This window comes from Xenia sp. Carnegie-2017, unplaced genomic scaffold, assembly GCF_021976095.1.
Source record: "Xenia sp. Carnegie-2017 unplaced genomic scaffold, XeniaSp_v1 HiC_scaffold_16, whole genome shotgun sequence".
Classification (NCBI taxonomy): domain Eukaryota; kingdom Metazoa; phylum Cnidaria; class Anthozoa; order Malacalcyonacea; family Xeniidae; genus Xenia; species Xenia sp. Carnegie-2017.
In genome coordinates, this window is record NW_025813469.1 from 2,611,815 (window position 1) to 2,625,787 (window position 13,973).

General features: G+C 38.2%; 3 protein-coding genes across 3 annotated transcripts in view; 1 reads left to right on the forward strand and 2 right to left on the reverse strand.

Annotated features, from left to right (window-relative positions):
• Positions 1-3,353, reverse strand: part of LOC124436972 — a 43,260-nt gene extending 39,907 nt beyond the window's left edge. The window contains exons 1-3 of the mRNA XM_046986965.1: positions 2,921-3,353; positions 1,414-1,686; positions 1,013-1,183 (exon numbers count right to left, since the gene is read on the reverse strand). Coding sequence (XP_046842921.1) covers positions 1,013-1,183; positions 1,414-1,686; positions 2,921-2,980 — 504 coding nt within the window. The 5' untranslated portion in view covers positions 2,981-3,353. The remainder of the gene's footprint in view (positions 1-1,012; positions 1,184-1,413; positions 1,687-2,920) is intronic.
• A 1,215-nt stretch (positions 3,354-4,568) lies between these two features.
• LOC124436973 (ABC-type oligopeptide transporter ABCB9-like) lies at positions 4,569-9,263 on the forward strand. The gene is made up of 4 exons (XM_046986967.1): positions 4,569-5,402; positions 6,385-7,096; positions 7,652-7,876; positions 7,953-9,263. Exons 1-4 carry the CDS (start codon positions 4,849-4,851, stop codon positions 8,775-8,777), a joined length of 2,316 nt encoding a protein of 771 aa, XP_046842923.1. The 5' UTR covers positions 4,569-4,848; the 3' UTR covers positions 8,778-9,263.
• Positions 9,195-13,521, reverse strand: LOC124436977 (proline-rich transmembrane protein 4-like). The gene is made up of 2 exons (XM_046986971.1): positions 13,090-13,521; positions 9,195-11,477 (listed from the first exon to the last, which is right to left on the reverse strand). Exon 2 carries the CDS (start codon positions 11,457-11,459, stop codon positions 10,521-10,523), a length of 939 nt encoding a protein of 312 aa, XP_046842927.1. The 5' UTR covers positions 11,460-11,477; positions 13,090-13,521; the 3' UTR covers positions 9,195-10,520.
• Between the last annotated feature and the right edge of the window lie 452 nt (positions 13,522-13,973).

Sequence of the window (13,973 nt, forward strand, 5' to 3'; positions counted from 1 at the left end):
ATGATTTATTGTCATGTTGATATTCGTTTTGCTTATTGTCTTTTGTTTTTGTTGGACTTGCAGATGGTTGCTGTATGGTTTGATCTATTGGAATTTTTATACTGATTGCTGAAGTGGTGCGTATTTCATTTTCTTCTTTATCTTCTTTTGTTTGACTTGCAGATGGTTGCTGTATGGTTTGATCTACTGGAATTTTTATACTGATTGCTGAAGTGGTGCGTATTTCATTTTCTTCTTTATCTTCTTTTGTTTGACTTGCAGATGGTTGCTGTGTGGTTTGATCTACTGGAATTTTTATACTGATTGCTGAAGTGGTGTGTATTTCATTTTCTTCTTTATCGTCTTTTGTTTGACTTGCAGATGGTTGCTGTATGGTTTGATCTACTGGAATTTTTATACTGATTGCTGAAGTGGTGCGTATTTCATTTTCTTCTTTATCTTCTTTTGTTTGACTTGCAGATGGTTGCTGTGTGGTTTGATCAACTGGAATTTTTATACTGATTGCTGAAGTGGTGCGTATTTCATTTTCTTCTTTATCTTCTTTTGTTTGACTTGCAGATGGTTGCTGTATGGTTTGATCTACTGGAATTTTTACACTGATTGCTGAAGTGGTGGGTATTTCATTTTCTTCTTTATCTTCTTTTGTTTGACTTGCAGATGGTTGCTGTGTGGTTTGATCCGCAAAAAGTTTTACACTGATTCTTGCAGTGGAGTGTATTTGAAGAATTTTGTGAGTGGTTACATGTTGTGTTGGTATTGTGTTTTTTTCGGTAAAATTTTTATCGATCTTCATTGTGGTAAATTTTTTGGAGACGTTGTCTGTGGGGGATTTGGTGTACATGGTATTGTTGATAAGTCGCTCTGTTTTTGTGGTAGATTGTTTGAGAACTATTTTAGAATGTGTAGGGAGCGTGTTTATAGTGGATGATGTGAAAGATGGTCTGTATGATTGTGTGGTTAATGGTATAGACGGTGGTGAAGTGGGTGGTACACAGTTATCATCGCACCACATGTATATGGCTCCATAGACGCGAAACTTTGAGCCAGTGATGTTGTATGTATCATCATGTAGTTTATTCATATCTCTGATTGGAAGTTGTAATCGTTTACTGATGTTCAATCTTTCAACAGGATTTGGACCTTTGCCTTCTTGATATATGTTAATTTCCACTATGGTCATTCGCTGTAAAAAAATACTTAAATTAGTGCATTGCGTTTGATTTCATCGGTATTGAAGATTGCTTCATGTTAAGTAGATTGTTTCAAGTCCTATGTTGTTAGTTGCTATTTCTTGACTGCACGATATTGCGAACTTAGAATAATTTCAACTTTTATTCCACAAACACTGTCTTTAATATAACTCGTTGGAAGCCTCGCGCAGACGCAAAGAACTTTGCACTTTAACATACTCACATCACTCCATATATCGACGAGTTTCCACAAAGGATTATGAATATTCCTGGAAAAGTAGTAAAATAGCGAAAACCTCCTTGTTTGGGTTGGCTTCATTGTGTACGTATATGATCTTTTTAACCAAGCTAAAAAGCATCTGCTCTGGTTGTTGTCAAGCCAATTCCAACATATTTCTATGTAGTATTTGCAATTGTTCATGTTTGCATCGCATGTTGCATTGGGCTCCGTTCGTGTCCACTGTGTAAATAACAATCCAGTGTTTCGGACTGGTTTCTAAATGATAAAAATATGGATAACGTTTTCATTAGTACAGTTCTTATAACGAAACCGATATACGCTATACGTTTAAACACAATATATATAATTGGTTTTTGTCTAATCTACATACTGCATAATTGGGAATTTATTGGGCAATTTAACATAGCAGTGGTGTTGAATAAACGAAGGAAGTGTGAGTTTATATCGAAATTTCCTTACACTTGTGCGCGTGAAAGCGTTGAGGCATCGTCTGCTCTAAACATAGCGGTTGCTCTTCACATGATGAATTGGGCATCAACGAAAAAGTTTGGAGACATATTTGAATCCGCAAATATTTTTTCCTAAGATTTTCGGTCGGCTACCAAGATGTTTCACATTTGTCATACCAGTGTAACTTATACTGACACGCATCTCATTCGCAGTCATTCTTCCTAATTTATCTGCTTACAAACATTGTGAATGACCGAATTACTTAAATGATTTCTAATATTTTTGTAGGAATCGATCAGCCATGAGGGCTAATCGGAGGAATATTTTGCCAAAATGAGAAAAGCATTCCTGCCATCGATTTAAATTCTTCTTTCTGACGTATTTTCACTTACAAGGACACATATCAGTCATTTTGATATAGAAAGACGCAAAGTTTGTAAAACACACTTATTTTAACATACTGTAAACACATATTTAAACACAGACATCATATACAATCATTGATACACTAGCTTTTTCTCACCATCAAACCACGATAGTTATTGATTCTCGTTATAAAACCTCGATAGCTATTGGCTCTGACCATTTAAAAAAACTATTATGAAAATACTGGTCAAAGGTAGTCATGTAATTGTCGTTGTTTAATTCCTTTAGGACATCAAATTTGACTCAATTTTCTTAAAATCAACTTGACCTTTTCTATTTTTCTTGTACAAGTGTATTTCTATTTTTCTTGTACAAGTGTATTTCTCATTATCAGCTGGTATGGAACTGTTTTCTATGAAACTGTAGCGACATTGTCTTGACGCAATGAAACTTCCGCGAAATATAGATGGCGCATAAGTCATACAAAACAGATGAGCGAGATTGCAAAATGTTCTACATTATTTTTACATCTTAGGACCGTATCAAACGTGGAACTTTACATGAACCGAACACATTTAAAACAAAAGATAACGAGGAAGTTCATCTCATTTTCTTTTGTCTTTAATGCGTTCGGTGCATGTGAAGTTCGACGTTCGAAAAAGGCCTTACTTACCGATGACAAATTGCTTGTGATGACAGCGAAAAATGTAAATATTACGATTCCCAACTTCATTTTAGCTTTAAGACGATTTGTGAACGAAACTTTGCAGCGTGATGAACCTTCTGTCTGATTTTTCGATTAATAAATAAATTTACCCTGTCATATGATACATTGTAAACAGTCTGACAATTGAAGTAATCCGTATGTCTTCTATTGTGTTGAATTTATTTGATTGCCTCGTTTGTATTTATGGTAATTTCTTCCTCGGAAGCGCTTCAGTCGCTATTGAGCAAGAATTAAAGGATTTACCCATTGTTTAATTGTTTGTTTAACTCCCTGTATCACTACCAGTGCTCATTTGCAATTTTTCGTATTCCATTTGCCAACGATTTTCAGAGTTAAGTAAAGATTCACAGCTTACGCCTACATACAGGTACATACCGTGTATTTTAACCAGACACTATTGTCATGAGACTTGATCGTGACCAGACCTAATTTTCTGTCATTTGCAAAAATCTACATTTTTGTAGCATTTTGTTTTTCAATTGATTCTTCTCTCGTAAGAAATTTACTTGTGGATTTTAACTCTATAAAAAACAGTCTTTTCAGCAATTAATAGTCATGTTCATTGAATATGAAAAGTCAATAGTTACCGTTCATCGCAGAGAAAAATCAGTGTCTTTGAGTTTTTGATCAAGTGATCTTGCTCTGAATAAATATTTACAACCATAGACATCACAAACTGATACACTCGAACCTCAACTTACAGACACCTTTCATAAGCTGACACCTCCTGTAAGCGGACTCTATAGGTCGTGGTTCAAAGAGTGTCTGTCTACTGGAATTTCGACTGTAACTCCAAAACAGAACATTATCTTCATGCATCGTCTGATTACGACGTGTAGTTACTTCATGAGACATAAATGTATAAATTTTGATCTCATCTTGAGACTCCGTACGTTTTCTACTCGTTCATGCAATATCTTACATAATTAATGCAGTGCCTTACATAATTAATGCAGTGCCTTACATAATTAATGCAGTGCCTTACATAATCATTGATGTCAATATTACATTACAAAAATGTTGATCTCGTACAGGTTAGTGTATTTCCGAGAAACTAGGAATTTTGGCGTTAGTATTGGATAGGGTTTCAAGCCATTCGGTTTATTAGTTGTTTAAAAATAAAAGATGTCTACTGTGCTTGCACAGGCTTATGGCAAACCGAGGGAACCTTTGGGAGAACTTGAGAGCTGATCAATGAAAACCCTGGGACCGAAGGTCTATGTCATTGAGTTCTATAAGTCATTGAGGTCTATGTTTGCACCTGCTCGAGAGTAATATGAAAAAATTACGAATTAACATGAACATTATAAAAATAATATAAATACTAATTTTATCCATAATCTTTGTTGCTATTATTTATTGTTTTTATCTCAATTATTATATATGAGCACTCTAATTATTATATTGAGCACTCTAATTATTATATTGAGCACTCTAATTATTATATTGAGCACTCTAATTATTATATTGAGCACTCTAGGATTGTGTAGAGAGTCTCCTAGTGAGACGTTCACCGCTTTCGCGCTATGCAAAGCTCACCTTAATGGGTTTGAGCACTCTGGTGAATCTACAAACAATCCATACAATGTGTAACTATACATCCTGTCTCCCAAGTGCAGGAGTCACCATTGCACTATGGTGATAGCTGGGAGGGCACATTGAGTCATCATTTTACTGTGGTGATAGTCAGGAGGGCACATTGTTATACACTTGGTGTATATATTCATTTCTATTTTTTGGTATATTTTCTAAATCCGATTCTGATGTTACAAGGCCGACACCAATTTGTTAAACCTTGTGCTAGCTTCACATTGTATCTGCAAGCAACGTGGCGAATACTGCGATGAATCTTGTGATTAATTAACAAATCAAATATGGCGAAATACGTGCTCCTGGTTCTTCTTTCAAATTTCTTAGACATTATGCTCGCTACGTTGTTGCTATTTCGCACAAAGTGGACGTTACATTCGTGGCTTGTTGCTGTCTCAGATTTGAATTTTTGTACTACGCTAATAGACTTATGGCTGCTGGCTATATCGCGTTTTGCATTAATAGCCGGTGCAGTTATCGGTACGAAGATGAATCCGGCGAAAAGTTGCCTTCGATTAAGGCGGTGTCGAAGAATTATATTCTTTCTAACCTTCGGGATTGTCGTTTACGATTTGGTAAAACTCTTGGCTAGCACCGAATGTGGGCAGACACATCGCAAGAAAAGATTTTTTTGGTTGTTTCTGGGTCATACATTTTTCTTTTCGATTGTGATGTCGTGGAACTGGTGGATGTTGGGAAAACCTCATATTGTATCAGGCCAAACTTTAAGTGTTAATGCCGACCATGAGGTTTGTCCAGTTTTAAACGAAGACAGTTGTTCGTCAATATCAGATGATGAAAGTGAAAGTGATGAAGCTGGAAGCATTTCGGACAATAGGTATGCAAGTATCGTGTTTTTGAATTAAGAAAAAAATGTTTACTGATTTTGCACAGCCTCATGCAAACCTAGGAGAACTTTGGGAGAACTTTACTGCAGATCACTGGAAACTTGACATTGAAGGTCCTCATATTCTATTTTATTGGTTTAATTAATGGAGCTGAGATTGGTTTGCACAGGCTAATGCAAACTCTGCTCTAGACCAATTGCTGTGCTATGACAATTGAAATATATATGTTTAGATGCTGTTGCCTCTTCTATTTGAAGGGGTGCTACCATAATAAAAAGGCTTGGGCCTTACGTTATAGATGTATACAAAATAAACACAGTGAAATGCGTGCGCTGATTGGTCTAGAGCCGTGTTTGCATTAGCTTGTGCAAAACCCATCTGAGCTCAACCAATCAAATCAATCAAAACAATCCATCAGTCAAAGAGAATTTGCAAATCATTCATGAAGACATTTTAGAGGAAAAATTAAAATGTTTGTCTTTTTCACATTATTTTATTTTATAAAAGAAATAAAAGATGTTTACTGTGTTTGCATGGGCTTATGCAAGCCAAGGAGACCATTGTGAGAACTCTCAAGCTTGTGTAACCCTCGACCTTCAGTCTTGGGCTTGCACTGATCTGCTCTCAAGTTCTCCCAAAGGTCTGCTCAGTTTGCATAAGCCCATGCAAACACAGTAAACATATTTTACTTCTTAAATAATGATGTTTACATTTAGAGCTGTGCTGTACTGTTTTATACCTTGCTTAAAATCATGTAACATGAAAAAAAAACAAGGGCTCTTTGACAGGAGGGGTGCAGTTTTTCCAAGGGGGTGCTTTGCAATCCTAGCGAAAGTTGCAAGGGCCTCGGGCTATTGTAGATTTTTAGACTAACAAATTAGTGGTCTTTGCGTAAGAAAGTGTTATTACCTTTTCATCAGTTCAACATCAGTTCAGTATTTTGACCTGTATTAAATCCTTTCTTCCTGTTAGCAAACGAAAAAGCAAAGTGACAATCTTCCGCCTACTTTCCGTCTCCAAACCAGATACCCATATGTTGTGTTTCGCGTTTATATTTCTGCTGTGTGCAGCTTTCGGCGAGATGTTCATGCCGTATTTCACTGGTAAGGTGATTGATAGCATAGCCATAGAAAGGGACAATGAAAAGTTTCAGAGGTTCATAGTTGTCATGACGATGGTGTCAGCTATCACTGCGGTGTGTACGGGACTTCGAGGTGGAATTTTCCAGCTCGTGATGAGTCGATTTAACATACGCGTCAATAAACAGCTGTTCGACTCCATCGTTCGTCAGGAAATCGCATTTTTCGACAAGACAAGAACGGGTGAGATCGTTTCCCGTCTCACGTCAGATACCGAGAAAATGGGCGAACAGGTTTCTTTGAATATCAACGTTTTTCTACGAAATCTCGTCACTGCGATGGGCGTCTGCGCGTTCATGTTTCATATTTCGTGGAAATTATCCATTGTTACCTTGATAAGCATACCAATCGTGGCCGTGATCTCGGAAATCTACGGCAAGTATTTTCAGAAACTCTCGGAAAAGGTTCAAAATTCCATTGCCAAGGCGAACGAGGTTGCTGAAGAAGTGATCTCTTCAATGAAGACTGTTCGCAGTTTTGCTAACGAAGATGGCGTCGTTCGAGAGTATTCTACAAAGCTGGATAAAACTTACGCGTTGAATAAGGTGCGGCCGGCGTTGCCCACGTTTATTTTGGGTTATTTGCTTTTATTATTCTTCGAAAGGCAAAAAGCCAGTCGAAGCGTCTTCCTTATCACTGTGTTCTTGGACTTTAATTTTACGAGTTAGCCTGACTGTAAAATGTAACATGTCAAATTAGAAGTGACTTCTAATTTGACATGTATGTATTCTAATTTGACGAGTTCAACTTATTTGACGTTTGTTTTTTCTAATTTGACGTGTATAACTTCTAATTTGACGTGTATGTGTTCTAATTTGACGAATATAACTTCTAATTTGACGTGTATAACTTCTAATTTGACGTGTATTTATTCTAATTTGACAAGTATAACTTCTAATTTGACGTGTATAACTTCTAATTTGACATGTGTGTATTCTAATTTGACGAGTAAGACTTCTGACTTGGCATGTATGTATTCCCTCTTGACGAGTACGTTGATTTGATGTGCGAACTTCTAGTTTATCGAGCAATCTTCCATTTGTCTTCAAAGTTGAGATCATTATGCAGACCATTATATTTCAATGTGTTTTTGTACATAGAAAGAGGCGCTGGTGTATGGTGGCTACGCGTCTGGTAATTACTTGTTGGAAACGATCACAAGCGTGATTACGTTGTACTACGGGGGACATTTGGTGATGCGAGGTGAAATGAGCGGCGGTAATTTGGTCTCGTTCCTTCTATATTCGTTGAGTCTCGGCAATGCTATCGAAGGGATTGGTGACGTGTACACGGGGCTTGTTGATGCTGTTGGGGCAGCAGAAAAGGTATGTAGCTACGCAACCACAAATATAAACAAAGCTAGAACGATTTTTATATTTTCTGTTTATTTTGAATTTGAAGGTATTTCGATATATAGACAGAAAACCTAAAATGCCGAACAATGGAGTTTTAACACCTAGTAAATTCACGGGGCGCGTTGAATTCAAAAATGTTTCATTCACGTATCCGAGTCGATCCGAGTCCCCCGTTCTCGAGGACGTCTCGTTCGTGATTGAACAAGGTGAAACTGTAGCGCTTGTTGGCCCCAGTGGGGCTGGCAAAAGCACGTGTATAAATTTACTTCAGCATTTCTACGAACCCGATGCGGGTGAAATTTTGTTCGATGGCGTCGCCGTAGGGGATATCGATCATAAATTTTTACACCAGCAAATCGCTTTGGTCGGACAGGAGCCGGTTTTGTTTGCTCGAACTTTGAAAGAAAACATCGCGTATAATTTTGAAGCGGAGAGTGACATGGACGAGCTCATAACCGAAGCGGCTAGACTAGCAAACGCTCACGACTTTATTGTGGATTTATCTCGCGGTTACAACACACAAGCCGGTGAAAAGGGTCAGCAACTTTCCGGTGGACAGAAGCAGCGCATTGCTATTGCGCGGGCTCTTATACGCAAACCTTCCATCTTGTTGTTCGACGAGGCAACGAGCGCTTTGGATGCGGCAAGCGAGAATAAAATCCAAGAAGCGATGTTCACGAATTTAAAAGGAAGGACGCTCATTATAATCGCTCATCGTTTGAGCACGATTGAAAAAGCCGACAGGATCATCGTGATGGAACATGGGAAGATTGCCGAGGTTGGCACGCATGCGCAGTTGATGGCTAAGGAGGGCACGTACGCGAAACTCGTACGACATCAGTTGGTGAACAGCGAGAAAGGTTTCACGTGAAGATTAACAGCGAGAAAGGTTTCACGTGAAGATTAACAGCGAGAAAGGTTTCACGTGAAGATGAACAGCGAGATAGCTTGATTAACGATGCTAATGTGATGACAATTTCAATATTTTATCCTTTGGAATATATTTTCGTAATGATCAATTTCATTCCTACCGAAGATAAATAAAACAGTAGACTAAAATGAAACGACTAAAAGAATTGTGGAACTTAAAGCGCGACTGAATACCTCTGCCACCCTCCCTTCCCATAGGTTGGTTGATTATGATATTGTAGTTTTCACTGCAGGTAGAATGAGCTGATGGCTAATTTTAAAGGAAGAGAAGTTATTGGCTGGCACTCTCGATATTCTACATATAGCTTTGTGAAACTGTGAAAAGGCCGAGAAAGCAACAGAAATAAAATTCATCCAATACAAGTTGCAAAAAACGCATGATGCTTCATGTTACCTCAACTTTTTAAATACATCAAAGTTTTACTGATTTTTGGTCTTTATATACATGGTCTATATTACTCTACAATCTCATTATTTTACTTGTTCTACTTCGTTTCCAGTTGACTAATTGTAGCGTAGATAATTGTTTCCAGCTCGTAATGGCCGCCAAGTATTTATAAGCCAATCAAATCCTATTTCACCGTAATTGTCGCTGGCCAAAAATAATGACCCTTCCCTTATTTTCCCTCTTCAGCCTCATCCTCCGGGATTGTATGTTTTGCAACCTTTCCATTAGGGGGGGGGAGTAATATTAGGAGGGAGGTTGCGTATTGTTAGGGGGAAGGGGAGGGGGGGGCTAAAAAGACGCTTACTCTTTCACGTAACGCACGCTTCTTTGTAAATTTATAGTAAAAATCCAATTCTGGTAAGTGCAATAAGTGATAAGTGCATTTTGAAAAATGAAAAACTTAAAAAAACATGACTTAGATTTGTCTGAAATTTTTGCACCAACCAAGTGACTATTAAAATGCTTACAATTGTTAACTTCGAAAGAATTAATGCTGATGTCAACGAACTAAGGGCCTGTTCATATGAGCCGGGCTAGCCCGGCAGTAGCGAGATCTCGACGCTTTTAGTCTTTACTTATAATTACAAATTTGATTCATATGAGAGGCGGGCCCGTTTTTCCGTTATCTCGTCATAAACGGGTTCATGTGAATGCACTAGGCGGGCTAGCCCTGCATACCGGCCAAACATCGTACTAGTGCGCATGCTCCTGAAATTCAGTTCGATGCAAAATAGAGGGCAAGCACAAGAACAACTTTCGGTGGACCTTAGATTATAATGCATAAAATCAATGAGTTTCTTTCAGCTTATAAAAGTAACATGAAATAGCGGGATTTGGACGTAATTAATTATTTCTGTACTTGCAGGGCCAGCCCGCCTCATGTGAATCAAATAATAAACTGGCCTGGCAAAGCAGGCCAGCCCAGCTCATATGAACAGGCCCAAAGAGTAGCCTTTGTATTTTTCTGTGATTTCATCACGACATTGACATCTCAGAGATTTTTATATTTACTGGAGAGTGGGGTGCAAATAGAGGGTATGTGGTTATTTTTTGCTACCTTTCAAGTGGGGGATTATTAAAAGTGGGAGGGGGGGTGTACTGCTGAACAGAGAAAATGTGATATACTGTCTATATAATGCTAGTTCATGCAATAATCTGTTTGATCTTTTCTACTTTTCCCATGCCTTCCAATGTCAAATATCGATATTTTTACCTAGAATCTTCCTTTTCAGTTCGTCATTGTTCTTCTTGCATAACTGATATTTCACTCGGCTTTCTATTATCGCGTTTCACTGCTTCCCGAGGTGTTTGAAATGTTATAAGGGATATCGACAGCGTTATCAACATCTCCAGCACGCGGAAAGTTGTCTGGAAAGCCCACCATCTCCAGACGTCAGCGACATCTTCATCCGAGAGAACGCTACTGCTGCCGAAGAAAACCGCGTAAAGACTGGTACCGAACATGACAAAGCCCAAGAAGGCAGCACCGAAGCATGTGAAAAGGATACGTGTCAACCGGGTTCGCTGATACTGATCCAGCCTTTGACCGGTTGAATTAGGATTTGCCGAATCCAAAGTCGACCTCAAGTTGCGACGGATCCTTGCGGCGACAAGGACGTAGCCAATCATCGTTACCAAACCCCAAATCGACACGGCCATTTCGCACAATAGGAGAAGTATTTTTGCTTCGTTGTGGAGGGCAACTATGACATCAGTAATGATAACAAAAACGACAATGCTGGCAGTTATTGCGAGAAGTACTCTAAGATTCTGGAACCTCGGTGAACCCAGACTGACCCTAGTCGTGTCCAGTAGAATTAGTAAGAGGACTCCAAGAGCCGACGTCAGACCGGCCGTACCGAGGGACCATCCTCCAATAGTGATTACTAGTCCAATCAAGTTCGTCGATTTCGAGCCGTAGGGGTTTAAAAATAATACAAAACAACGAGAAAGTGCAACGAAGAGCAATTGAGTTGCAAGCACCGTGAAATGTGTTCGTTTACGTCCATTCTTTAGTCGGGTTATCGATTTGATCGAAAGGGCGAAATAGCAAACGGTTGCAATTGTCCAAAAACCTGCGAATAGGTATACGTGGACCTGCCAGTATAATCCCCAGGTTTTTTTCGCTTTAGGCCAATCTGGACTTCTTTGTGGCCAAGATAGCTCCTCGACCATTTTCTTCTTTCAATTTCGCTTTATGAAAAATCAGCAAATGAATTGGACATGCAAGTAAAACTCGCTCAATGAATGAGCAAGGCAACGCACCAATCAAGCTTTGTCCACAGTATAGGGAATATACAGTAGGGCCACTTCGCTGTGCAACTGGCTGCTGTTTATTTAATTAGTTTACTGGCTGCCATTTGCCATATCGTCAATCCTATTGGTCAGAAATTGCAATTTACATGCTGCCACTATGGTCAGCACATGCGCAATAAGATACGCGTTGCACGAAAACATTCAATGGAGTGGCCCTCCTGTATGTTCTCTATAGTGTGCTTTTGTCATCAATGACGAAACATATCATCACATGATAAGTTATTACTCGGTCATGACATTTTTGTTCAAAGTTGTAGTTCCTTAAAAATTTTTATTGGGTAATATGGTCGAACTTAAGGAGCATGCGCCTGCAGTGAATCAACGCGTCCCAGAAGATTCAACCTCCTTTCCCATTGGCTTATGTGCTACTCGAGATTTTAATAATTTAAAAGTGTTTTAAAGTAGCTCAAATTTTCCACCTGTGGCAAACTGATGTAGCCTCCTTTTATGGTCATACAATGTCAAAATGAGAAATTAAATTACAAATTATAAAAGAAACCGTGCTACGAAGAAAAGGGTCCATCTTGAACTCCAGTGTAATGATGAATTTGCAATAAATTTGAAATAGAACTACTTGAAAACCCTCTTTTCTCTTGTTGTGTCAAGTATTTCGTTAAAGATGGCCTTTTCTTCGGAGTATGTTTCCTTCAGGGGCTCTGTAAGCAACGGGAGGACATCTGCAAAATTTGCAAATTTTTCAAAGTAACAATTGGTGTTTTCAAGCTGGTCCTTCGATATACTAGTTCTCCATAAAAAATTTCATTTTTATGCTCACAAAGATATGCTTTATCCATTAGACATTGATGTAATTTGCAAGGCATCTGTTTTTGATGAACAGCTGCAGAAACATTTTGGAAAATATTTGTGATTATTTATGGAATTTAAAGAAAGTTATGTGAGTTAATCCATGATGTTCCTATCCGTTGTACCATGCATTTAAGATGGATTTTGCGTAATTAATATATATATGGTGAAAATATTGTTTTTCACAGGAACAATATCAAAAAATTTGGGCACACTCTGAAAAGCTTCCAGAGCCCCAGTAAGGGGCTGAAGGCCATCTTTAACGAAATACTTGACACAACAAGAGAAAAGAGTGTTTTCAAGTAGTTCTATTTCAAATTTATTGCAAATTCATCATTACACTGCAGTTCAAGATGGACCCTTTTCTCCGTAGCACGGTTTCTTTTATAATTTGTAATTTAATTTCTCGCTTTTGAGATTTTATGACCATAAAAGCTCTGGAAACAAAAACATCAAAAGTGAAGAAAGTAAGCTCTCCATTTCTACTGCTGCTCAAAGCTAGTTTCCCCCATTTGCTTGCTTAATCGTATGTGCTGCTTTTAACACCCAGCAGTATTTAGAATTTATCAATGTTAATTGCATTTACCTATAAGGAGTACAGGCGCCGATCGAGTCTTACACAAAATATGATGTATTCAACTAAGAGATACTTTGAAATCGAATGGAAGTATATAATATTGCTTACCGTCTTGTCCTTCAAAATTTATTTCGAGCCGGGCGAATTGTTCTTCCTCAGAGTTGTCACACGCGTTCTCAATTTTATAATCTGTACACGTCTATCATCTTCATCGTTGATTGCTGGTGAGATATTATTGTGATGTAGGTTTTAAATGGAAAATTAATTTTCATTGATGAACAGGCGTTCGAGACACATTGTCATTAAACTTTTATCATTCACCTCGTATAATTAGTAACCGAATCCAAAGTTGACGTGTTTGTTTTGTTGTGTCATCTCATCGAAACAGCATTTTTTATGCACCACAAAGCATAAGGCATGTTTTCCTTAGAAAAATTTACATCGCGCGTGCATGCATTTGCATAAGGAAATTGTAGTGTTCAAGTGGCACTTAACACGGTGTGATGTCGCCTTGTTAATTGTCAATAAGTGATATGAAGTAGCATAAAAAACAGAGTGCGAATGTTTTCATTTCTCGGTTTATTTGCGATTTTCCATTTTCGCATTGATTATTCGACTATTATCACAACTAAAAAAATTCTATCTGGAAACACCTGCAGAAAAAAACATAACTGCTCGAATGTCACAATGCACCTGCCTGCTTTTAACAGCATGCTTTTTAGCTGAGAGACCATTAACGTGCACACAAGTTATTTTCAAACACTTACCTTTCATTGGCGTGGAAAGATCGATAATTGGGATAGGGGTCATAATAATATGTGCACGATTATGCCGTATTAAGCCCCTTCGAAATAGATTGTTTTCTATGATCACCCCTCCCACCTGATTTCCAAAGGGCTCGTGTCGGAGTGCACGTTTAAAATATAGCCCATCAACAATGTGTTGTAAATTGTCATGTCAAATTATGTAGTGTGTGACTGTGTCATATTATA

Excerpts from the sequence above, each read along its gene's own strand:
- LOC124436973 (XM_046986967.1), top strand. The coding sequence starts at position 4,849 with ATGGCGAAATACGTGCTCCTGGTTCTTCTTTCAAATTTCTTAGACATT. Across the intron at positions 5,403-6,384 it reads GGAAGCATTTCGGACAATAG|CAAACGAAAAAGCAAAGTGA; the intron begins GTATGCAAGTAT and ends TCTTCCTGTTAG. Across the intron at positions 7,877-7,952 it reads CTGTTGGGGCAGCAGAAAAG|GTATTTCGATATATAGACAG; the intron begins GTATGTAGCTAC and ends TTGAATTTGAAG.
- LOC124436977 (XM_046986971.1), bottom strand. The coding sequence starts at position 11,459 with ATGGTCGAGGAGCTATCTTGGCCACAAAGAAGTCCAGATTGGCCTAAA.